Raw genomic sequence first — 25,342 nt, forward strand, 5'->3', positions numbered from 1 at the left:
CTGACCAGCTGATGGGTGGGTTCCCTGTGAAGGTTACTAGTGCATGCAAAAGCTCGTATGATGAGACTGTTGCACTACAATGCAGCGATAATCTTCAAAATAATTATGGTATTTATTTGTAAAGCTTATGATGTGTGTGCCCACCACTAATATTAAGACCACTGTTTCTGAAGCACCAGAATCAAATGCAATACTTTCTCTGAAGTCCTTCTGAGTTCATTCATCATTCCATCCACTGCCCACCTGCGCTGCTAAGGATCAGGCTGTCCACAGCCAATACAGTTATGGCAATGCTAGACACTGTGAGAATTTGGCTGAGATGATGAATGACTGAGACAAACATTTGAAGTCACTAGTTTATTAATTTTGGAGCAACACAGGAACAGATTGAAACTGTTATCAAACATGCTATTTCTGATCAGTTCATCTAAAGTCCCAAACACAACAAAAATTCTATAAGCCACAATATCTGGAGTAGCTGATTAAAGCATCAGGAATATATCAGAATCCATAACCAAAGTCTTGCCTAAGCTTGATACTTACAAACAAATCACTTTCTGGGACAGAAATGCAATTCAACAAAGAGAATTCTTGGAATACATCCTGCATACATCACCTCAACAGAAAGTCACGTCCATACTAATAGTCATGGCATTCTTTTCTAATAAAAGAGAAACAACATTTCTAGTAGCTACCTGCAGATCTTTCAGCTTATCCTGCAGACAAGCACTCCTCCATTCCTTTTCATCAGAAAAATCAGAAGTAATCCTGAATTTGTTGTTCTGCAGATGGAGTTCAAGAATTTCTTTTTGTGTATCATACCTAGGGGAAAAAATTAAATGCAAATACTAGTTTTAAAAATAAGGCAAAAATACCTTTAAATTACTGTTCAATGTACTTGAGGAAATCCCAGGAAACTTCTGTTTTTAGTTACTAGACCAAACACCAAAAAGTATAACTACAGGATAAAACTTTTTATGGAGCATAACATGTTCTTAACAAGGAAGGATTTTTGCTGAATTTTCCAGCTATTTAAAAAGAGGTTACCTCTCTTGTAGCTTATTTACAGATGCATTATCATCCTTTCCATTCTTTTCCACATTTTCTTCTCCCTGGGGCTTTAACTCCAAGGCTTGGTTGAAATTCTTAATGGGTTCCATTGCCTAAGCAAATATGCAAGATAATAAACATGATTGTAAACACACTTGTCTAGAAGAGCTACATGAAACTTATATCGATATATTGTTGATACTTTCTACCCCAAACCAACAGATGATATCATTTCTTTGTAATTTCTCAGCTCAGAAAGAATCCTTCCCATGGGACACAGGAGACTGACTAGAGTGGGTGTCACCTTCTAACAGGTAGAGGAACACTGCCGGCTGCTAAATGCTCTTGCTGTGTGAGACCTCCTGACCACAGTCAGATGCACACAGACACCACCATGCAGGAGCACATGTGCCTTGTTCATCTCCTGCATGTGCTGTCTGGTTTCTGAGCTATGATATACACTAAGTGACAACTTAACTTCAAGAATTTAAACAAATCACTTCTCAAAGGAAGTAAAACACATGACAGTGAAAAGACAAAAGATAAATAAACTAGTTTATCTCAAAGAAATAGAGGCATTTGTGCAGTACAAGCTCAGCCTCTTCCACCCTCAACAGCAATAGTCACAGGAAAAACCTGTCTTCGTGAAGGTCCAGTGTGGTCTCTGCATGAAACATCTGTATCCTCAGAACAAGATTAAGTTAGATTGCTATAGCTTTGGTTCAGTGCATTCTAATTCCTCAAAAACCCATCTTCCTTGCATTTGGTTAAGTGTGATTTCTTAGTTAACATAACAACCAGATAATTAAAACCAATGCTTAAACAATTAGAAGTGGATTATTGTACACTTGGCCTTTTACATTGAGTGTATTTCTACAATACATTATCTACCTCTGATGCCTTTGCAGCTGATGGCTGATTATCTGATTTTGCAATCAGCCCCTTGCTATGGGAATCCTTTCCGCCATTCTCAGTTGCGGTCATGGTTCCCCTGGGAAGAAATCAAGATTGCATGTTAAAACAGAGTGAGAACAAGGGAACCTAAAAGAGAAAGAATACAGTTTAATGCCATTTGATTGTGCAGAAGGTATCACTAGCATTCCCCCAAGCACAGCTATTCTCATCAAGTACTCACTGGACTTTCGATGAACCTCCCGCGGGGGCCTTCAGCATTGTGAGAACCTCAGCAGCGCTCTTCAGAAGTCTTTCTATCTTCTGTTCATAGTCTCTGAGCGCTCTCTTCACTTCCTGTTGCCTCTCCTGCGAATCCAGCTCTTCACTCAGCTCCCTCAGGATGCCAGTGTGGTGATCAAGCTGGCCCACGATGCCATCAGTACCAAAGCAAGCCTAACGGAAGACAGCAGGGATTCAGATGATAGCGCACGATTCTTCCATACACCTGATCAGAAACTCATACGTGAGTGTGACTCTAGCAACACAGTCTTTCAGAGTCCACTACTGTGGTCTTGGTGTGATCAAAAGGACTGGTGGAAAAAGAGGAATCAGCCCTCAAGGAATTCCCATTTCAATAATACAGACGTGCAAACAATTAGTATGCACTGTGTGTGCCAAGCTGGCTACCTGCCTTAAAGAATCAAACAAAGCCTGTGTCGTAAGAGGGGACTGTGCTAGATGCGGAAGGAACAAGGACAGGTTCTACAAGTCTGAGGGGAAGCCAGGAGAGACACTAGGAGTGTCCTGGGCCAAGCGCTGCAGGGACTGGCGACCTGTTCAAGAGTTCAGAGTTGTTCTGGGCATCACAGGGAGCGAGTAATGTAAGATTTGTAGTTCAAAAGGCTAATGCTAACCTAATGAAAATATGGCCAGCCAAAGCAAACAGACACTTCTCAGAGGTACAGACGGCCCAAAAGTACATGAAAAAATGTTCAGCATTACTGGCCTTAAGCAACATGCAAATTAAAACAACACTGAGATTCCATCTGACTCCAGAAAAAATGGCTATCATCAGGCACTCAAATAACAAATGCTTTAGGGAGGGAGGAGGATGCACTGAGATAACAGAAAAAACCATAAAATCTGTAAAGAACACTAAAAAGGACTCTCTTCCCAAGACGTGTGAAAAAGCCTGTGAGAGAGCCACAGTAGTAGACATTTAAAAAGAAACGAAAAGAGGGGTCGGCCCTATCCAATATATAAAAGCAACCAAAGAGGATGGAGGTCAAAAGAGATGATTACATCTGCCCCAAGTTGCTTTCTATCCTGATTTGCTCATTTTCACGAAAACTGCACTGCTGAGAACACCATGACCAACAAAAGCATCTGCAGGGACTTCAGCAACAGGCGACACCATGGTGACCAGAGTCCAAGGATGGGGGCGTGGAAATGTACTAAGAGGGACCATGAAACAGTTATCTCCGCAGAATCTCCTCCTTGCTAAAGTAAGAAGCACAGGGACAGCGAGAGCTTGGGTCACCTCAAAGACAATCCTCAGAGACACACAGGCTCAGGAATAAAGGGAGGACTTAATCCAAGGCTAAGGACACACACTGATTTAAGATAAACCATAACACGGAGACAAAATTTCAGTGCAAATAATCTGTTTTACCTCATGTTCCTTAATGAGACCCTTGCTCTTTCCTCTACGAATAAGTTTCTTTTCTTTATTTATTTGCTTTTCAAGTTTTGCAATAGTATCGTTAAGTTTTCCTTTTTCAATGTCTATTTTTAGTTGTTGAATATACAAAGAAATTTCATGATGAAGTGACTGCAGGAAAAAAGAACATACTAGTCATGGAAACAGAATACACCGAAAACCTTTTGTAGAAACGACACAAATACTTGTAGTAACAAAAAGAACTAGAGCTTAAATGATATTTTGATTCATCCAAGTATCTTTGGAGAGAATGCTTTAAAATATCCCAGGCCCATTAACATTTTTCTCTTTTAGTTTCTAACTAAAAAAATGTAGTTTTGAAGCTACAGATTTGGAGAAAACACCTATCTGATGCTAAGGAGACATAAAAATAATGTGTAGCCTGGATGGAGGCCTGGAGCAAACAGAGCAAAAGCTTGGGAATCTGAATAAAGTACAAACTTACGTTAGTAAGAATATATTAATGCAGGACACGATACATTATTTGGAATCATTATTTGGGAGGCTGAAAAAAGAGGATCACAAGTTCAAGGCCAGCCCAAGTGACTTGGCAAGAGTCTGTCTCAAAAACATAAAAAGGGCTGTGGATGTAACTCGATGGTAGTGCACGTAACCTAGCATACACAGTTCAATCCCCAGTACCACCAGGAAAAAAAAGAAAATCCACATTGGCACATTGGCCCAAAGTAACATACTAATATAAGGTGTTAATGCTAGCAGGACCTGGGCTTGGGGTGAACTGGAACTCTGAACCACATTCCCAGTAATTCTTTAAATCTAAAATTGCTTTAAAATGTAAAATCTTAGAAAAAAAGAGAAAAATTAAATTTTAAATTTTAATTTAATCTTAAATAACATTTAAACTTTTATTTTGAGACACATATTAGGAGAATCTGTAACAGTAGTTATTCAGCTCAATTACATCCACACATGTGCAGTTGTCCAGGAACCCCCTTTACCCCTTCCGTACTCATAAATACAAACGTGAGGCTACTCAAGTCCTTAGACAAAATGGCATTTGCCACATGGTCTGCAAACATCTTCCTTACACTTTATACCATCTCTGAGTACCTAACACAGTGTAAACACTATGTAAATAGTTGTTACACTACATTAATTATGGAATCACGAAAAGACCATACACATCCAGTACAGATGAGGTTTTTGGATCAAACACTTTTGATCTGCAGTTGGTTAATCCACAGATATCCAGGACTGACTACAGCGATACGTACACGTGTGTCTATACCTGTCTACGATGTTAATTACCACTTACTAAAAATAATCTCTGTAACAGATTCTTTCTATAAATCCTTCCGAGTGCGTTGTATTAGTCACATTTTATTACTAAAATTCCTGAAAGTTAAGTTACTCATTCAGATTCACAGCTTCTGAATCCAGGTTTGTCTGCCACCAAAGGCCATACCTACTTCACTGTGAAATTCTGTATGTGTACATGTGTCAAAATGTTGTCTCAGTCATCATCTGACCAGGACAGCAAAAAACATTCTAAATATTTCATTCTGAGAATGTTTAAATGCAGGGAAGAATTGTTATTATTATTATTTTTGAGACAGGCTCTCATTGTATAGTTCAGGCTCTCTTTGAACTCACAGTGATTCTCCTGCCTCACCCTCTTGCTGGGATCACAGGCATGTACCACCATGCCTGGCCAAATGCAGGGAATTATTATACCAGGGATAAAGCTCAGAGAAGTCAGAGGGCAAAGAGGCACCCAGAGATGAGCACCAGGAAAGCTGCTCCCACACCTGAGGTGGGTGCTTCTGTGGAGCCAGGAAAGAAAAGATGCATGCCAGAAGCTGGGGCTCTGAGCCCCGGGAGTGCTCCTACCAGAAAATGTACCCAACGGAGGGAGGAAAAGGAGCCCTTAGGGCTCTTCCTCCCCTTCCAGTTGCTGTCCAGTCTTAACAGTGCTGTTACTGACCGAAGGGAAAAACAAGCCACCCAAAGCCGCCCTGCAACCAGCCCCACTGTCATCACCCTGCCTGTGACATGGAGCACACAGGGAAGCCTAGGATCCACTCGGACGCCAAACACGTCCAGGGTCAGAGCCAGGAGCCCGTGCATGTCCTACCTCCCACTTGGCGCGGGCAACTCTACTCTTCTCTTCCAGAGACAGCTTTGCAGCCTCGGAGACACTGGGCTTCAGTTCTTCAATGGCTTTCAAATACTTGACCAGACTATTTGCATTATGAATTTTTAGTGCTTCCTAGAGGAAAAAAAAAAAAAAAGCAAACAAGAACATGGAAACTTCTTTGTACTGTCAAATCCTCCAAACTGCTCTGGTAGATCTGGGACAGGAGGCAGACCCGGCAGGGACACCAAGGACTACTGTGGGATGCACAGGAGACATACTTTTATACATTAAGGCTGATACTCCTTTAGTGTCGTTTTAATTCTTTTGAAAAGAATTATGAACTCTTTATTATTCAAATATAATTATCAACTTGATATCTTCATGATTTTCACAATAATTTCTGCTGCTTTCTGATAAGTAACTAAAAGACTGATGGTCCAAAGGAAGACACATTGGTGACTATCTAACACTGTCTTCGCTTTTTATGTACCAGGCAGACACAGTGTACTTTATAAGCAACAATACAAAGAGTACATCAGTATGTATTAGAGACTAGCACTGCAGTAAGACAAAGTTCAAGGTGGGATTTACATGGCAAATATTTAATATCAGGCATAATCATTGTTACGCTGCAAGGAGTCCACATTACCTTATTATCAATTCAAAGTTTTGCCCAAGGCCAACCACATGGGCTGCCCCGCCCCAGGGAAGGAGCAGTGGGGATAGGGATGTGGACAGGCCTGCTAGGAATGTGTCTGCTTCTTACCTGGCAGACTCTGTGTGAGCAAAACTCTGGCTAGACCAGAACAAAAAATAGTTTGAGACCTGTGGAAAGAACAGGAAATCTATAGGAGAGAGAAGATGGGGAAATTCTGGAGTAGAAGGCAATCACGCAGGGTGAGAACTCATACATGCACAGCCCACTGCAGAGGTGCACAGTGCTGGGTGCCAGCACCCTTCTCCAAGGCTTCTCCGCTAAGTGGTAGATTTATGACCTGGAAAAGACCCCAGCCGTGATAGATCCCAGGGGTTCTCACTGTGTGTGCCACTATGGAGTCACAGGGAAACGCCAGGCAGAGCATGGTTCTCACTTCTGCTGGAAAAGCATGTTCACTTTACCCAAAGCCAGAGGCAAAAAAGAAGAATCTCTGGCCTCGAATCCCAAAAGGCAGATAGATGGTCAGGAAGAGAAACATGATCCAAGACCTGACACTGTCAGCTCTTCTCTCTGGACAAAAGGGGCCTCGGAACCTCTCAATATTCACCTCCCTTTGGTAGGCGGACGAAATATCCCCTCCTGAAATCCAGTCTAATGATTATTGAAAAAACTATTGACTCTTACAGTCAATTCTTCCCTCTCAGAAACCTGGAGCAAAAGCAGGGGAAAAGATGGTGGCTGGCAAAATGCAGAGTGTTAGCCAAGCAGGCAGTGGCTTTCAGGGTCTCAGGGAAGGCAATATCCAAATGGCTGCAAAAGGAGCCCAGAAAGCCAAACTAGGGCTGAGGCCCAGAAGAGACCTGGAGGAAGGTGATGGTGAGAATGAGGCTCCTGTGGGAGCCCCTTTTCCTACCAAGAGTGGGAGCTGTGGAACCAGGAGCACTGGCCTACTGCATCTTACCTTGCCTAAATGCCCAGCTCATGTAAATGAGTAAAAATTATGCTCCACACTGAACAGGTGAATGAACAAACACCATGTATTCCCTCACCTCCCCAGCGTTCTAGGACAGAGATCCTATCTTCCCTTTGCCTCCAATCCTCTGAGGCACCTCCCATTGTGATAAAAAAAAAAAAAAAAAAAAAAAAAAAAACCAGTGCTCTTACAATAGCTCTTTTCTGTGAAAGCTGGGAAAAAATCAACTGGGAACCTATCTCTAGACAAAACAACATCTGAGTTTTTAACTTACAGATAAGTCTATACTCACGAATACCTTATCAAAACATTTAATAGTAACAATATTTTTACACATTCAGAGGATTCCAGCTGTGCAAAATGCCTTTGCAAACCTCATTTTCAAGTAAATCTTCACACCAAATCTGGCAACAGGACAGTGCTAGAATTAATGTGTCAATTTTACAAATACAAGAACTAGAAATATTAAATTCTTCTTCAATGTTGAAGTCAGCTGTGCTTTTATTCTCTATCACTGAGTACATGGATGCTCCATGATAAAATTGGAATTAAAATGTTTTGTTTAAGTACTTACTTATAATAGCTTCAAGGGAAAAATTTTTGCCAGTTATAGTAATTGTGTATATACTTACAGAAAAGGAAATATCTTGATTTGGAACAATCTGCTGGGCAGGGAACCTGAAGGATGCCTACCTTGTATTTGGAGATGAGCTCACTCTGGCTCTCTCTTTGTGCAAGTAACTGTTCCGCTTTCCTCACAGACAACTCAAACTCCTGCTGGGTCTCTTCCATCCTCTGCTTGCTGTCTGAGTCTGGGCATGCATCTGCTGAGTTCTTCAGTGCTGTGACCAGTTTTACCATGGTGATCTGTAAAGGCCAAAAAATAAAACAAAAAAAGCCCCAAATTGACCCAACTTCTTAGTAAATTCATAAGCTAACAAATTTTTCTTCTGGTAGCAATTTATATTTTTCCCAGTAGAAGGCATATTTATTATGCTTCTAATATTCAATATGCTCTAAATTATAAAAAACAAAAGCAAAGAAATACTTTACAAGTACAAAACATTTCCAAGCTTCAGGACCATCTATCCTCTTCCTCACCCACCAACCACTCCATTTTAAGAAATAAACTCATTACAAATAATATCAAAAAGGGACCTGTATTTTCTCATTAGCTTCTTGAATCTTTGCTTGAAGGCCACCCGTGAGGACATGTTGGAGAGACTCTGGCCCTGAAATATTCTGAACATCCATTTGTAAAGCATCTTCAGTTCTGGCCAGAAGTTCTTCATACATAGAGCCTCTGGCACTGAGATGCTACAAAACAAATTACACAGGAATCAGAGCAAAACATTCAGATCATACGGTAACACATTAACCTTTATAAGAGCATCAGAAAACTGTAAAATGCTAATTATTCACCCTGAATGAGGAAAATATGTATTCCAACCAATGTTACTTTACAACACATTTTGAACTGGATGCCCAATAAAAGTCAAAAAAAATCCATATTTTTAAATTTTTGTAGTAATATAATCAGATTCTGACCAACATAGTCTTTTGTAGATTATTCTTCATATCATGAACACTAATAAAATAAAGGCTAGAATACAATGCTGACAAAAAGAAAATAAGTTGAGAGGATAGTAATAAACCTTAAAAGGAAGTTGTTCTAACTAGTAGGGAAGGAAATCAATAAGTATTGTTAAAGAAAATTATCTCTAAACTATCATCTTTTTAAAACATGCTTTCTGTGAGAAAATCAGGATGGCAGCAATGAACCCAGGAGCAAATTATGGCTTCTCCCAGACCAGAGCCAAGACACCTGGAAATAACTACTTACCCATGAGAAAGAAAACACTTCCCGGCACCAGGAAAGAACTGATAGGAAAACTATAAATCACAGAGCGTGCAGAGAACAGAAAGAAGCCACCTGGAATGCTAACCCGCTTCCCAGGCAGAGGGCCTGACCCCACAAACACGAGGGTGCGGGCATCAAGGTCAGACAGTAAGACCCTCAGAGAAAAGTAAAAGAGATACTCATCCCGACAGGCACACAAATCTTAGTATTAGAGAGTGATTTTAAAACTATGGTGTGTTTAAATTTTTTAAAAAATTTGTTACATTAAGCCATGTGTGGTGGGGCACATCTGTGATCCCTGTACTCAGAAGGCTGAAGCAGGAGGATCATCACAAATTAGAGGCCAGCCTGGGCTACACAATGAGTTCAAGGGCAGTCTGAACTTCATAGTGAGACTCTGTCTCAATTAAAAAAATTATTACACTAAATGGCACATTGCCCTCTAAAACACTCTCCATCACAACAAATACTCTCATTCCATTGCTCTTGCCACTTTCTGAAGAAACTCTAGAAGTCTTCTGAGAGCGTTTTTATGATTAAACTATGGTGAAGCTGCTGCCAAGTGCCATCCAACAGAAAGAGGGCGCATCAGTACATTCTAGAGCATCCTCATCCACCCAACGCACTGGATCTGGCAGCGCAGGGCTTCTGGCTCTTCCCCAAAGTCAAAATGACCACGAAACACTTTGAATCAATACAGGACACTGACACAGCCACTACGGTGCAACGAAAGACACTCATGAAAGAGGACTTCCAGAACTGCATCAGAAAGTGATAAGCACACTGGGATAAATATATCCAAAGGAAGGGAAGTGCTTTGAGGTGGATTAACAACAATGTGCCTTTTACTAAATACATTTGTTAAATTTTAACATTTACAATCATACATCATAGAAACACAAGAAATGAAAAATCATGACAACAAGACTTCTTCAAATTTCCATAATTCATTAGTAATGAAAAGCAAAAATATATATGACAGTGTATGAAATGGCAGACAAAGAATTCAAAAGAACTGATATCTAACATGATAAATAACTTCAAATAAGAGACAGATAAACAGCTGTATGAAATAAGGAACACAATGCGGAATATTAAGGAGCAATTCAACGAAGAGATGGAGAACCAAACAGGAATATTGAAAGATGAAAAGCACAGTAAGACAAAGCAAAAACTCAGGGGAAAGTCTCACCAATACACAGGACCAAGCAGAAGACAGAATTTCAGAGCTTGAAGATAAAGTTGAGGAACTATTACACGCAGATACTAAGAAAGGGAAAAAAAAAAAAAAAAAAAAAAACAGAAATTATACACAAAATATCCTAGAACTCTGGGACACAGTTAGAAAACACCAAACTTATAAAATTTTGGTATAGCAGGGGGAATCAAGGTTTTGACTAATGGCATAAGGAACTCTATTTAATGAAATCACAGGAAAGTTCCCAAAAGTTGAGAACAACACCGAAGGCATTTACAATCCCAACCAGGTACAACAAGAAAAGAACCTCCCCACATATTATAACCAAAACAGCAAGAGAACAGGAGGACGAAGAGTACTCAAGGCCGCAGCGAGAGGAAAAGGCCAGCTCACTCAGAGACAAAGCCATCAGAGTAACTTCATCCTTCCCTGCAGAAACCTGAGGCTCACCAGGGCACGCACGCAATGATGCATGAAAGAAAGTAACTGCCACCCAGGTTATGCTATCCTTCAAGCCTGAAGGTGAAACAAAGATCTTCCAAGATAAGCAAAAAGTAAAATTCATGACCACTGAGCCAGAACTGCAGAAGATGCTTCGAGGAATCCTACTCACAGAAGAGGAAAAACAGAATACCTGTTGAGAACTAGGGAAAAAATCAAACATCAGGAGAACAACAAAATGACAAGAATTAGCACCTTGCCATAATAATGCTGAATGAAAACAGTGCTAATTCTCCAATTAAAAGACACAGACTGGATTGGCTTTGGGGGAGTGGGGATCTGGGGAGGCACTTGGCGGCCTTGTGTTCTCATGTTTGTGTTTCTTTCTTTGTTTTCTGTGCGTAGGTTTGTGGCTTCCCTGGCCCAGTGCCCAGTTCTTTGGGAATGAGCCACAGTATTGTTTATGAGCCTTTCCCCAGGCAATCCAGATACTGGCACATACAGAAAACCAGTTGAGAGCACCAACAATACAAAATAAAGAGAGACAGAGACAGAGAAGGAAGCAGAAATTCAAGTATTTTCCCACATTACCTAGTCCATAGTCTTAGATATATGTTACTTTGTTTCACTTGTGCTGTTAGCTTGTCTTTGTCCACATTTGTTCATTTGCTCTTGTCAGTGTCTCTTGGGTCTAAGACTTCTACTCTAAGTAACATTTTGGCTATTCTTTTAAGATCATGATACACAATGTATCAACTATTGCTACTCCCTGCTTGGTTACAAAATTTTGTTGCATTTTTCCACAGACATAAGAAGAATTTTTTAATATTTTTCTTACAAATATCTACTTGTATTAAGTTCAAATAAAAACTGACACAAACTGAAAGACTGGATTTAAAAACAATACCCGGGCAGCCGCGGTGTTCTCTCTAGCATGGGGCCGGCCTCTCGCTGCAGGGTGCACTGCTTTTCCTTCTTTTACTTGGCCCAAATTCACCCCTTTCTTTTCCTACCTTTAATAAAACTTCGCTATTGTTTGTCCTTGTCTCGACCAATTCTTTAGGAACAGAAAGAACCCAGAAACCACCTCCAGAAGGAAATAGCAGTACCCTAAAACCTGGCAACATATTTGGCTTATCCAGCCAGATAAGGCCCAAGGGCACATTTTTTTTTTCCTTGTTTTTCTCTAAAATGCCATAAAGGGTTTTTGTTTGGTTGTTTGGTTGGTTTTTGTTTTTGTTTTTATTTTGTTCCGTTCTTTCCCCGCCTCGTGTCTCTCGCCTAGGCTGAAGGACTCAGGAGACTCTTCTCATGGCGCTGGAACTATTTCTTTTTTTGCTCTTTTTTTTTTTTCCTTTTTATGGGTACCAGGGATGGAACTCACAACCGCCTGCTTGCAAGGCAGGTACTTATACCGCTGAGCTAAATCCCCAGCCCCCAGGAACCATTTCCCACCATGTGTAGTGGGAAAGGAGAATGTGAGGTCTCTGTGCTTGTCTGCCCACCGCAGGAGGCCTACAGGCCTGCTTAAACTTTATCTCTGCTTGTCCTCTCTTTCCCATTTTTGGTCACTCATTGTGGATACAAGCAAATAAAGAACAGCCAGAGAGTCTATTATTAACCCAGTTGCAGAACAGATTATTTAGATGCCATGGGTGTGACCTAGAGTTCAGTATGCTTTTTAACCCCCATGTTTCTGATCTCCGTGATGCTTTACTCTGCTTTCTCACTCTTTGGGGACAAAAGTAGCCGTTGGTAACTTGGTAGCCTGCCTGAGCAGCCACCTACCACACTTTACTCCATTTTTGTTCTCAAAATCTCTTCTGTGCTTGTTTCCTAGGTAGTCATTTCCTTCCCAGAGTGCTATCTTTGCCAGAGTCCCCATGTATTGCCATTACATGACTAGCCGCCATCTTATCTTGTCACATGACTGGGCGCCCATTTTGGATCAGTCAGGTAGTATTCCATCATGTTTGTTTCCCTTCCTTGTCTAACAAAATACAAGTAATTTAGAAAGCATATGGCTGATGGCCTGCGCAAAACAAAAATGTAGCCAGTAAAGCTTAACTCAAGTGACTGTGAGTCATTCTTAGAATTTTTTAAAAGTTTTAGTTCATCTCAACTGCCTTAAACAAAGTACTCAAGATTTTACTATAGGGTAAACATAGAAGATACTTTTCTCAAGTGGCTCCACCCTACTAAAAGCCATCAAGTGGCTCAGTGCCATTAAGGAGGCCTGACAGGGAGGGAATCCATACTGACCTCACGGGACTTTGAAAGGGCTAGGTAGAGCCATCAAGTGGCCCAATACCCCTCTCCCTAAGGAGTTAGTGGGTCCCAGTATGGAGACAAAAAGCCCTCAGTGGGGCTTTCGTCTATGCTTTTATGAAAGATGCTGATGTCATCCTAACTTCAGACAAAGATACCTGTCTAGTGCATACTTGAGTCTCACAAGGAACACTTTGGGGACTCAAATTTGGTATCCCTCTTCTACATGGGATGCCATCTTAAGGGCCTGAGGCCTACCTGTCTCTTTCAATAGGCCTCAAGACAAGCATGCGAAACTTCAAGAACCATATCCTGCAGATTCCACCAACTTCACCACTAAGCTATATCCTTGATTAATGGGAAAGGCTGACTCTGCCAATGTATTTTAAAATTTTTTTTTCTTTCTTTTGAGATGGGGTCTCATTATGTAAGGCAGGCCAACCTCAAATTCACAATGATCCTCCTGTCTCAGCCTTCTGAGTGCTAGGATTACAGGCATGCACCATGCCCAGCTGTCAATTTGAAAAAGGAATAATTTATCTACTATTGCTATATGGCTTGAGTTCATTATGAACTAGGAAACCGAGAGATGGGGGTGGGATGGCAGTTTAAATTATGAGACTATTTTTCAGTTAAATTGTTTCTACTTAAAACACAGAAGGCAGAGTGAAATCCCTTACGTTCAGGCTTCTGTGACCCTTTATCTCAGGAAAAGCCCGAAAACTATTGTATTAAGAGTAGCCCCCAAGGAAGAGAGAGAGATCTTTGATGACAATGGCCTTGAACCCACCAGTCTCTAAGGGGATATGAGTTTCTCCCATCTGTTTAATGAAGAAACTTCTGATGGACCCCAGACAACTATGACCCCCAATTGCTGGACATGACCTTTTCTGGGTTCAAAAATCCCAATCTTGAGAAGGGTCCAAAAACAAAAGCTAGAACTATAGCCACACAGTTGGCAATGCTTTAAACCCACCAGGTCATCTAAGGGAAAATCCAAAGACTACTGAGTTTACCGTTTTAAGTTCCAGAAGTCTGGACACGGCACAGGACTGCATCAAGCCACAGCCTGACTCAAGGCACTGGCAGGTTGATGGTTCCTGCTTCCAGAGAGGGCCTAGCCCAGACAAAACCTTTGTTTCCTGCTCTGAAGAGGCCCAAGGGAACCTGCAATGCCCCTGTCCACATACATCACCATCTCCCATGAGGAACCCTGGGCATGCTGAATACCATGGGTGAGCCAATCCAACTACCTCATTCTGTTTGGACTTCTCTGGAAAACCCTCCTCTAGATGTACTGCCAAAGGCTTTACATGAAGCAAAGAGTTGGTTCTTCAAAAAGATACACAGATAGATAAACCTCTAGTCAAACTAACCAAAAGAAAGAAATGATTCAAATCTATACAGTTAGAGGTAGGCAGGTGGATGCTATAACAGATACTACTGAAATCCAGAGAACTTTTAAGGACTACTTTGAAAGTCTATATCCTAAATCACAGAATTTAGAAGGAATAGGTAAATTTCTAGACATGTATGACCAAACTGAATCAAGTGGATATAAAAAACAAAAACAGATCAAGAACAAGCAAAGATACTAAAGTAGTAATAAGTCTCTCAACAATGAAAAGTTCAACCCAAGATGAGTTCATTCTAAATTTTACAAGATCATTAAAGATCTAATACCAAGGTTCCTCAAAGTATTCCATGAAATATAAAAGGAAAGAATGCTTCTAAATTCATTCAATGAGGCCAATGTCACTCTGATACCAAACTAGACAAGGACACACAACAAAAAAGAAAAGTATAGACCAATATCCTTAAGGAACATAGATGTAAAAATCTTCAATCAAATTCTTGCACCAGACATGGTGGTGCACATCTGTCATCCCAGCATTTGAGAGACTGAAGGGGGAGAATTTCTATGAGTTTGAGGCTAATATGGGCTACACAGTGAATGAGTTCAAGGCCAACCTGAACCACATAGAGAGATCCTGTCTCAAAAAAAAAAATTATCACAAACAGAATTCAACACTTTGAAAAGGTCTCACACCATGACTGGATCAAGCTGACTTCATTCCTGGGATACAAGGATGTTTCAACGTAAGCGTACTATACCACTACATAAGTAGAATCAAGGTTAAAAAATCATATGATTATCTCGATTGATGCAGAAAAGCTTCGGAGGAAATTCAACATCCCTTCATAATAAAACTCTTAAAGAAACTAGTTCTTAAAGGGTCATTCTCAATACAGCAAAGGTATATAAGACAAATCTACAGCAAATATCATCCTGAATGGAGAAACACTGAAAGCCTTTCCTCCAAAATCAGGATGCAACAAGGATGCCCCTCGTCTCCCCACTTCTATTGAATACAGCTCTTAAAATTTTAGCTAGAATTTGGAAAGAGAAAGCAATGAAAGGGATACAAATAGGAAAGGAAGGAGTCAAATTATCCTTGTTTGCAGAAATAAGATTCTATACTTTAGGAAATCCTAAAGGTTCCATCAAAACACTTCATAGAGTTGATAAATAAACTCAAGTAACTGAATGTAAAATCAGCATTAAAAATGTAATCAATGGCCAGGAATCTAGCTCAGTGGCATAAGTGTCTGCCTGGCAAGCATGAGATCATGAGTTTGATCACTGGTATAATAATAATAATAATAATAATAATAACAATAATCACTTTCCTCTACACTAATAATAGACTAGCTGAAAAGGAAATCAGGAAAGCAATTACATTCACAACATCTTTAAAAATAAAAAATAAATATATAGTCAGGAATCCATTTAATCAAGGAAGTGAAAGACTTATACAGTGAGAATTTCAGAACACTGAAAGAAATTAAAGACACTAGAAGATAGAAAGACCAAAAGTGGTGTACAGATTCAATCACAAAATACTAATGACATTTTTCACAGAACTAGAAAAACTAATCCTAAAATTCATATGGAAACACAACCCAGAACAGATGAAGGATTCTTAAGCAACAACATCAAGACTAGAGATATTACAATACTCAATTTCAAAATAGATTGCAAAGCCACAGTAACAAAAACAGTTGTACTGGCACAAAAGTAGACATATACACCAGTGGAACAAACTGGGGACACAGAAACAAACCCATACAACTACAAAAACCAAATTCTTACAAAGGAGCCAAAAATATGTTGGAGAGGGCCTGGGGATTTAGCTCAGTGGCATGAGCGCCTGCCTTGCAAGCGCATGGTCATGAGTTCGATCCCTGGTACTGATAAAAAAATATATATATATATGTTGGAGAAAAAGACAGCTTTTTTAAACAAATGATGCTGGAAAAACTAGACATCCAGCATCATTTAGTAAAAAAGCTGTCTTCTCTGAAAAAGTTGCTGGAAAAACTGGAGACAGAAACTAGATCCCTTATTTCTCATCCTGCATAAAAATCAATTCAAAAGGACAAAAGATATAAGCATAAATCTTAAAATATTGAAACTGCTGAAAGAAAACATACATGAAATACTGGAAGACACAGGTGCAGGCAAAGACTTCTTGATTAGCACTTCAACCGTGAAACAAATAACAAGAAATCAACAAATAAGTGTATATAAAAAATTATCCAACATCCATAGCTAGTAGGGAAATGCAAGTCAAAACTGCATTAAGATTCCACTTAGTCAGAACACAAAAACAATAAAAGCTGCAGAGAACGCATGGAACAAGGAACTCTTCCACACTGCTGGTAGAAATGTAAATTTATAGACTACATGAAAACCGATATGGAAATTCCTCCAAAAACTAAAAACAGAGCTACCACTTGATCCAGCTGTGCTACTCACCGCTATGTATCACACTCAGAAAGATTAAAACCAGCATACTATGGGCACATCTGCCTACCCCTGCTTAGTGCATCACAATACACAACAGCTAAGAGATGGAACCTCCTAAACGCCCATCAGCAGACAGATAGATGTAGAGGGAAAATGTATATATGCACAACAGAGTGGCACTGAGCCATCAAAGAACGAAATTTTGTCTTTTGTAGAAAAATAGATGGATTTAAAAAGTTGTGTTGAGCAAAATAGGCAAGACTCAGACAAATATCCCATCTTCCCCCTAATGTATGGAATCTAAAAGATGCCAACAAAGTCTAAAGGAGACTCTTCCTTTAGTAAAAGGAGAAGGGGGAAGCAGCATAAGAGAAAGTAACAAGGGGGTGTACAAGAAATACACTATTCTCTTTGAAATAGCCTCCAAAAACGTGGAACTAGGAGGAGGGTGGAAAGAGAGGGGAGGAGAGCTAACAATCACAGTATGTTATGCGCATGTACAAATCTGCCAAAATGAATCCCTTCACTTATAGAAACAATATGCAGTCAAAAACCATGAAAATGAGAAACTGGACCTGTCTTACCTCATGGCTTTGCTCTATAGGAGTCTCTTTAAAAAAAAAAAAAGGCAGAGTCCTTGGCAATTCACTCAGGACTCTGCTGTCTCTCTCTGATGGAAGCTTTCTTTCTCCAATAAATATATTGTGCTCTTTAAAAAAAACCCACTGAATAAATGATCTTATATAAAAAAAGAAAACCGCCTTATGCATCATATCGCAAATTCCCCATAAATCAGAAAGTTATTGCTGAAGTAGGAAGCCACGGGAGAGACTAATTCTCCGTGAAGACCAATCTGTGTGGACTGGAGAGCCTTTCTAGGTAGAAAAGCAGAGAAAGAGCTGGCTGTGGTGGCACACACCTAGGATGCCAGAGGGTCACAATTTGAAGCCCAATCCAGACAACTCAGCCAGGCCCTGACTCAAGATGAGTAATATAAACAGGGACGGGGACATAGCTCAGTGTGAAGGCTCTGGGTCCAATCCCCAGGACCTTAAAAAAACAGTAGAGAAAGGCATGATTACATCAACAGAGAAACCTCCCCTTGCAAAACAAACCACTTTAAAGTCAACAACATAAAAGATATTTGTAACCAAAATAAAAGTGGATCACAATTCAAAGAGCACATGTAATTCAACAAAATCTTAAGAAGCCAAAGAAAACTCTGACAATACAGTAACAGGTAATTCATGGAATCATATAACTAATGCTATGAAAGGTAATTCAATCTTTCATGTAAATTAAGAGCAACAAAATAATCAAGTGATGCTACTTAACAGTTGTCAAGTTAGCAAATAAATTTTTAATTACAACTCAAAGATGGCATGAGTACGATAAATTATTTTGAGATATCGACTACATAAATATTGATCTTACTTAAGAGTTGTGCAACAGCAGTGATATTAATTTTCTGAATTAAAACATTCATCTATCACTTTAATTTTTCAGCAACAAAAACTCATGCTTTAAAAAAATGCAAACAAGAATACAAAGGTACAGCCTGTAAATTAAAAGGTCATTTCTTTCTTTTCTTTCTTTGTCATTTAATTGGTTGTCTCCATGTTCACTGAAAATATTTATTTTATATCTACTGCATGCCAGAAACTGTACCAGGAGCTAGGCATAATGCAGGATCAAGACAGAGAGACCTAATTTTTGTATCATTACAGATACTTTCTATGTATATAAAAACATAAAACATAGACACACAACTGTTTTATAAATACAAATAGAATCACATTCTTCATATTGTGCAACTTGTATTTGTCACTCTAGAATATAACTTGATCAAATACTTTGATCCAATACAAATTTACTTAACATAATTCATTATTAACAGAAGTATATTTTGGCATGGTTGTATCTCCAGGATCTAAGCTGTTATAAAGTGCTATTATCATAGCCCAAACTAAGACCTACATCATTAAAATACAGTCACGCCCTGCATAACATCTGTGCGGGACAAAATGCATAGCAGTGGTTTTTGTTGTTATTGTTTTGAAAATATCTTTAATTTTAAGTTTTAAAATACTTAAAAATCTGTTGAATTGCTACCTCTTCTTTTCCCCTAAAATAAATTCCAGATAGACTAAATAAGAACAAAAACTGGAATTAGCAAAACATTGCCAGTGAAATGACAAGTTATTTTTATGTTCACAAATACATATTTCAAAGAAATAAAAGCTATTGGGGCTGGGGATTTAGCTCAGCGGCATAAGCGCCAGCCTTGCAAGCAGGCAGTCGTGAGTTCGATCCCTGGTACAGGTAAAAAGGAAAAAGATAAAAAAAAAAAAAAAAAAAGAAAGAAAGAAAAGCTATACTGTTACAAACAATAAAAACACAAAATGATAAAATATATGCCTTTCAGAAAAAGATTTACAAAAATCATGTAAATGTTCCAGTGTTTCAGGAGCTTCCCATTTTAGCCTAACTTATGCTCTATAGATTTTATAGCTGAGCTGGGATTCAGGAAAAACCTCAATTATAATTTCCTTCCCAGGAGAACTAAGTAATACAGAAATACACTCAGCCTCACTGCTTACCAACAAAAACACACACAGACTGAGTTCTAAGAACACTGGTTTGCTTCCCTATATCAAGTAGGGAAGGGAAGTGGCCTGTTTCATGGGAGAATATTCAAAGCACAGACTGTGTAATCTTACATTCCTACTGCACTGAGCTCCTTGAGACTGGACTCAATGACGTCATCACCATGCTCGGATGCCATTCTACAGCTGGGAAAATCTGTCTAAGAATGTCCACTCATAAGGTATGCTAAGCAAAATCCTAGATGATCAGGCATCAGAGACCATGCCATTTTTAAAACTCCAAATAAAGAAAATTAAATCTATAAGCATATTGCTACTCACTTTAAAGTTTTTTTATTTAAAACGTTTTTGTCTGTATGTTAAGACATGAGCCTGTCTACAACCTGAAAATGCCTGCTTAGTACTCTGACATTCTTACCTGCAAAGCCTCTTCCAAGGAGCTATCCATGGCATCTTGATGTCTCAGAAGATCCAAGACAGATCTGGTTTCTGCCTCCCAGATTTCCACTTGTCCAGTGAGTTTTTCAACCTCTTCAGACACTTTCAGTTGTTCTGGGGATTCTTCATTTTCTCGTTCATAATCTTCCATGGCCTACAACGTTCAAAATTATCACTAAGAAGATGTCAACATTTACCTTATAAAATAATTTTCCATCTTAAAAAGTTCTACTGAAGAACATTAATTCAACCCACAGTCTTACGTCACTTAACAAGCATACCCGCTGAGAAAAGCACTGATTAGCCATTTTTGTTGCTGTGGGACCATCACGCAGCAAATGTTCACAAACCTGGACTGCATCGCCCCTACACCCCTAGGCTGCCTGCACGCTATGCTGTCTGCATAGTGTGTACTATCCCTCCCCACTGAAGCCCTGCTGTGCAGAAAATGACTGCATTTTAATGATACACAACCTTGTTTGCAGTGTAACACTTTGTAACAACATATATCCTTTTAAACTTAAAGGTTTGTTCACACCTATTTTATTTTAATTCTATCAGTTAAACAGTATTATCTCCATTTACAGATAAGATGACAACTTAGAAAATTAGACTTTTCATATTTCTAAAACTCACATACACTATATACAGGTATCAGTAACAGTTGCTGTAACCTACCTTCAAAAAAGAGAATCAGAATCAAAACTTACATCTTGCCCCAGTAATAATCTCTCAGTACTCTGAAGTATTCTACAGCTTTACACGATAGATACAATCTCGTTTTGTTTTAATCAGATCACATTACAAATGCTCAGAATATTGCATTTGAAAGCATATTCCACAAATTCAGATCTTTCCAGATTTTCTGGATTTCTTTTCTGGTTTGTTGTTGTTATTTGTCTGTTGTACTGAGCATTGAACCCAGGGCTTCTTGCACACTAGGCAAGCACAGTACCCCAAACGAAACCCGGGCCCCAATCAGGCATCCTTAGGATCGGAGGCAGCAGCAACACTGTAGCCAAAGCCAGCTGAAATTACTTAAGGAAAACTGGGTATGCTGGTCTTCTGTGGAGGCACATTTCAGAACCAGAGAGAACCACTTTACATGTGTACGGATTTTTGTTCCTGCTTCATGTTCATACCTATAGTCTTCCAAATTGCCCAATAAAAACAAAGATGATCAGTAATATTTGGCCCCATTTCATAAAAAGGAAGCCAGACACAGAGTTCGGGAGCTAATGTAAAGCTGGCCCATTTGTGAGATCCAGTCAGAGTTGTCTGAAGGAAATACCCACTCGATTGACACCAGGCAGAAGCCAGGCCCACTTCTGCAGGCCGTGGGACTCCACATGGACCCGCAGAGGCGGCTGGTGGTGCCCGGGAAGGCAGCCGGCTCAGGATCTCCTGAAATGTTCATACTGGAACTGTCATCTGATACTCCCATACACTTGCCACTATTGCAACAATACAGTGTTTTAAAAAGCAGAACAGTCACGGTAAATTCCTACAAAGTGTACACACTTTACCTTTACATTCTGATTGTGATTTTCAGGAGCTTCTACTGCGGTATCCATTGAAAAATCAACAGGCAGTTTTTCTTGTTTAAATGGTAGACTAGTTCCAGAATCTTCAGGAATGGGCTCATCCCTTTTTTTTGTAAGTGGTAGTTTCATTTCCTATACAAATTTAACTTCATGAAATTTAATGCTCATATTTCAGTTTGTATGCTAATATACAATAAACAGTAAGTAGGCATAACATATTCAAACATTTTTTATCAGAGTTTTTTATCAGTCAAAGACAATGTTCTAAAATGGGAAATGTCTCAGAAAATACCCAAGTCTCAAATTGTTAACAAAAAGGAAAATAAAAAGGAAAAGAATAAATTAAAAATATTTACTATAAGGCTGATTTGTGAGGCACTGTGTGAAATATAAAGATAAGTAAATTGGTGTATATTTTCAAGTTGTTTGAAATCTAACAGGAAAAATTATGCTTAGTCTACTCTTTAATGATAAATGAATTTCAAAACTAAAAAGTTGTACATAGAAAGGGTCCAAGAACTATTTGAAAACCCTATTGCTGCCTTTATCTGAGCTTAGAGAAAGTGTGCTTGGTCATCTACTTTTTTCCTATTTTGTGGTGAAGTTTGTGTTAGCTACTTGTGGGAAAAACTTCTTTTTTTTTTTTTTTTTTTTGGTCTTTTTCCTTTTTATCGGTACCGGGGATCGAACTCACGACTGCCTGCTTACAAGGCAGGCGCTTATGCCGCTGAGCTAAATCCCTGTAAAAACTTCTTTATATGTTTGTTTTCTTGAATTAAAGTTTTCATGTGCCCGTCTTTAAAAAAGAAAGAGTCCAAGGATTAAAAGTGGTCTTAGATATACACCCAAGAGAAATCAAAAGACAAATTGCAGAGACAGTTATTGGCTAGTGTTCCAGTAAGCACACGGCTGAGGACAGCTCAGAAAAAGAGCACAAATGTATATCAACCAATGAATGGATTTAAAAAGTGGTGTATCCATACCACAGACCATTTCTCTTTTACAAAAAGAAATGAAATATACACAACTACATGCTACAAGGTTGATAAACCTTGAAAACATTATGCCAACCAAAAATAAGCCAGTTACGGGAGACACTTATTACATGATTCCCTTCTTGTGAAATATCCAGAGCAGCACATGTATAGAGAGAGGACGCAGTTTAGCAGCTGCCTAAGGCTGCGAGGCATGGAAGGAAATGGGGCTTCTCCAAGACATGACGAATGCTCTGGGGGTGACGGTGGGAGCCGCACAGCCATGAATTCGCTCGACACCACTGGGCCACACGCTCCAAACCAGCGAACTGCATGGCATGTGGGTGACACCTCAAAGCCACTGAAAGAGAGGAAGACAGAGGAGGAAAACAGGCAGGGACAACTGGAAACGACTTACGAGTGGGGTTTTTGTGATAAACTTTCTCCATCTTTTATTCAGTCTTCTCAGTTCTTTAGAAATAGATGATCCCACCTCATCATTGCTGACTTCAATTAGCAAATGCCCCACTTCATTTAAAGTGGTGTGGTCTGCGTTCCACTGGGAGAGCATCTCAAAGGGGACCTACGTAACACATAAGCAGCATAAATACTTAGGACTATAACATTTTTCTATTATCTATAATAACCTCCACCAAGGCTAATTTTTTTTTTTATTGGTACCGAGGATCGAACTCACAATCGCCTGCTTGCAAGGCAGGTGCTTATGCCGCTGAGCTAAATCCCCAGCCCAACTAAGGCTAATTTTAAGCCAAACTAAGTGTGATGGTCCTCACAGAGACTTAGACTCTCCCCTTATAAAGAACTGTGCCAGCCTACAGACAAGCTCTCTCTACCTGCACTCTGGCAGGTGCTCAGCACCTGTTCTTACCCCTGGTTCTGGACCCTTATTCCCTCTTATCTTTCAGAGTGGTTGATGAGCTTACAGAATAGATTCTCAGACTTTTTCCTCCCTCACTGGGAGTCAACCTCGTGCTTGCTAGGCAGGCACTGTGCTGCTGAGCTGGATCCCCAGCTCTCAGACCTTTCCAATTAGTGGAGCCCTCAGTGCCTCAGTAACTTTTCATACAGTTTCTAGGCCAAACAATTATATAATAGTTCCCATTTTTAAGTCATCAACTCCAACAACTGAGTAGTATAGTATCCAAGAGATAGAGATTGCCATGTCACCCTCAAAACTTAAAGTATCCTGCAAACTCTTTAGCAATCCAGCACCTCTTGGCAGAATTTGCAAAATGCAAGTGTGAGAATGTTGCTTCCCTCAGAGTTATGTAGATGGTGCTAGAGGGCCTTTAAAGACAGAAGAACCATCTGAAGCCAGAGATCTGAATTTCTAGTACTCATATAGGAGAAGTGCTCATATGCTAACACTTAAAATGTTCTTTTTTTTTTTGCATTTATACACTTAATCCTAATTTTACTTTCATACAAATAACTTAATTTTCCATTAAGCAATTTTAGTTGCCATCTAGAAAATGTCTAATCTGAAAGGCCATCTATATCCATCTGAAATACAGAAGAACAAATTAAAGAAGGAAAAACTATCTCAGATAGTGGTATGGTTTCTGTCTGGATGTCCCTCTGAGCCTCATGCAGTCATGGGGTGGGGAATGGGCTTTTCAGAGGCAGCTGAATCTAGAGTGTGATTGATTGGTAGTGTAATGCTGAGATTAAGGGTTGGTGATTGCTGGATCAGTCCGCTGATTCGATCAGCACACCCTAATCCTGAAAGACTGGATACAACATTAAGGACAAAAAGAGCTAGCTCGCTCTCTCTTTCTCTTTCTCTCTCTCTCTCTCTCTCTCTCTCTCTCTCTCTCTCTCTCTCTCCCTCTCCCTCTCCCTCTCTCTCTCGTCTTCTGCCATCATAAACTGTTGCCTGCCTGCAATGTGCCACCTTGCCTTGGATCCAGTTAGTTATGTACAACAATCTCTCTGAGCCAAATAAATCTTTCCCCCCTTTAATCTTGGGTGCTGGGTATTTTATTTCAGCAACAATAAAAGCAACTAAGACAGATAATCATAAAATAGATTATTATATGATTGGAAAATGGAAATAATAACATACTGATTGACCTTTCTCATAGACCTCTTGACATCAGAAAAATACTTAAATTTTTCTCCTTTAGAAACTTAAACAGGCTTTAAGGTGAACCCTGTCACCCAAATTGAAAAATATAACTCAGAATTTATTTTAAATGTGCCCATGAGCTGTCTAGTACCTCGAGGCTCTTATTGCCTCTTGTAGAAGCTTAGCAATACAGTCTATTTTCCAAAGCTCTACTGTATACATCAACTAAACCCTCTGTGTGTAAAGCCTGTAATGTAGAAAAAAAGTCTTTCCAGCAATTATATTAAGAAGAAGCTAAACTCTTCCAAGACCTGAGAGAATTTTCCAAAAGATGTGCTTGCCTTTTTCTGGAGTCTCATCTTTAGAAAGAAAATAAGAGTTCCCAAACAAAACAAATAAAAAAGTCAAAGTGAAACGGTGTCATCAGACTGCAAATACCTCTGTAACTTGTTCCTTCTTTGTGTCCTCAAAGTAAGCCTTTAATGAACGAAGGTTTTCCAAGTAAGTAGCCCAACATGCCAGGACTTTTTGCAAAGCTGATTTCACATTCTCTATATTTTTTCTGTACATACAAACATTCTGTTCCATAATCATGTATTGTTCATTAATAGTTTCATATTCACCAGCTACAGTATTAGTAAAACAAGAAAGTAATCTTAGCAAACAGCTTTTTCTTAATACTGTTAAAAATCATTTGCATATTAATGGAAAGCAGTAAA

The 25,342-nt window shown here is 39.4% G+C and overlaps 1 protein-coding gene across 6 annotated transcripts in view; it reads right to left on the minus strand.

The window, feature by feature from the left end:
- Syne2 (spectrin repeat containing nuclear envelope protein 2) overlaps positions 1 to 25,342 on the minus strand; it is a 313,170-nt gene that overhangs the window by 192,784 nt on the left and 95,044 nt on the right. For all 6 annotated transcript variants that reach the window (XM_063241111.1, XM_063241110.1, XM_063241106.1 and 3 more), the window contains exons 16-27: positions 25,062 to 25,249; positions 22,953 to 23,117; positions 21,543 to 21,692; positions 19,997 to 20,170; positions 8,552 to 8,710; positions 8,087 to 8,260; positions 5,760 to 5,894; positions 3,617 to 3,775; positions 2,186 to 2,397; positions 1,942 to 2,041; positions 1,048 to 1,163; positions 696 to 822 (exon numbers count right to left, since the gene is read on the minus strand). In XM_063241111.1, the coding sequence (XP_063097181.1) occupies positions 696 to 822; positions 1,048 to 1,163; positions 1,942 to 2,041; positions 2,186 to 2,397; positions 3,617 to 3,775; positions 5,760 to 5,894; positions 8,087 to 8,260; positions 8,552 to 8,710; positions 19,997 to 20,170; positions 21,543 to 21,692; positions 22,953 to 23,117; positions 25,062 to 25,249 (1,859 nt within the window). The remainder of the gene's footprint in view (positions 1 to 695; positions 823 to 1,047; positions 1,164 to 1,941; positions 2,042 to 2,185; positions 2,398 to 3,616; positions 3,776 to 5,759; positions 5,895 to 8,086; positions 8,261 to 8,551; positions 8,711 to 19,996; positions 20,171 to 21,542; positions 21,693 to 22,952; positions 23,118 to 25,061; positions 25,250 to 25,342) is intronic.

The sequence above is a fragment of the Cavia porcellus genome, unplaced genomic scaffold (assembly GCF_034190915.1).
Source record: "Cavia porcellus strain 051 isolate PalLab524CR breed Dunkin Hartley unplaced genomic scaffold, mCavPor4.1 scaffold_31, whole genome shotgun sequence".
Classification (NCBI taxonomy): Eukaryota; Metazoa; Chordata; class Mammalia; order Rodentia; family Caviidae; genus Cavia; species Cavia porcellus.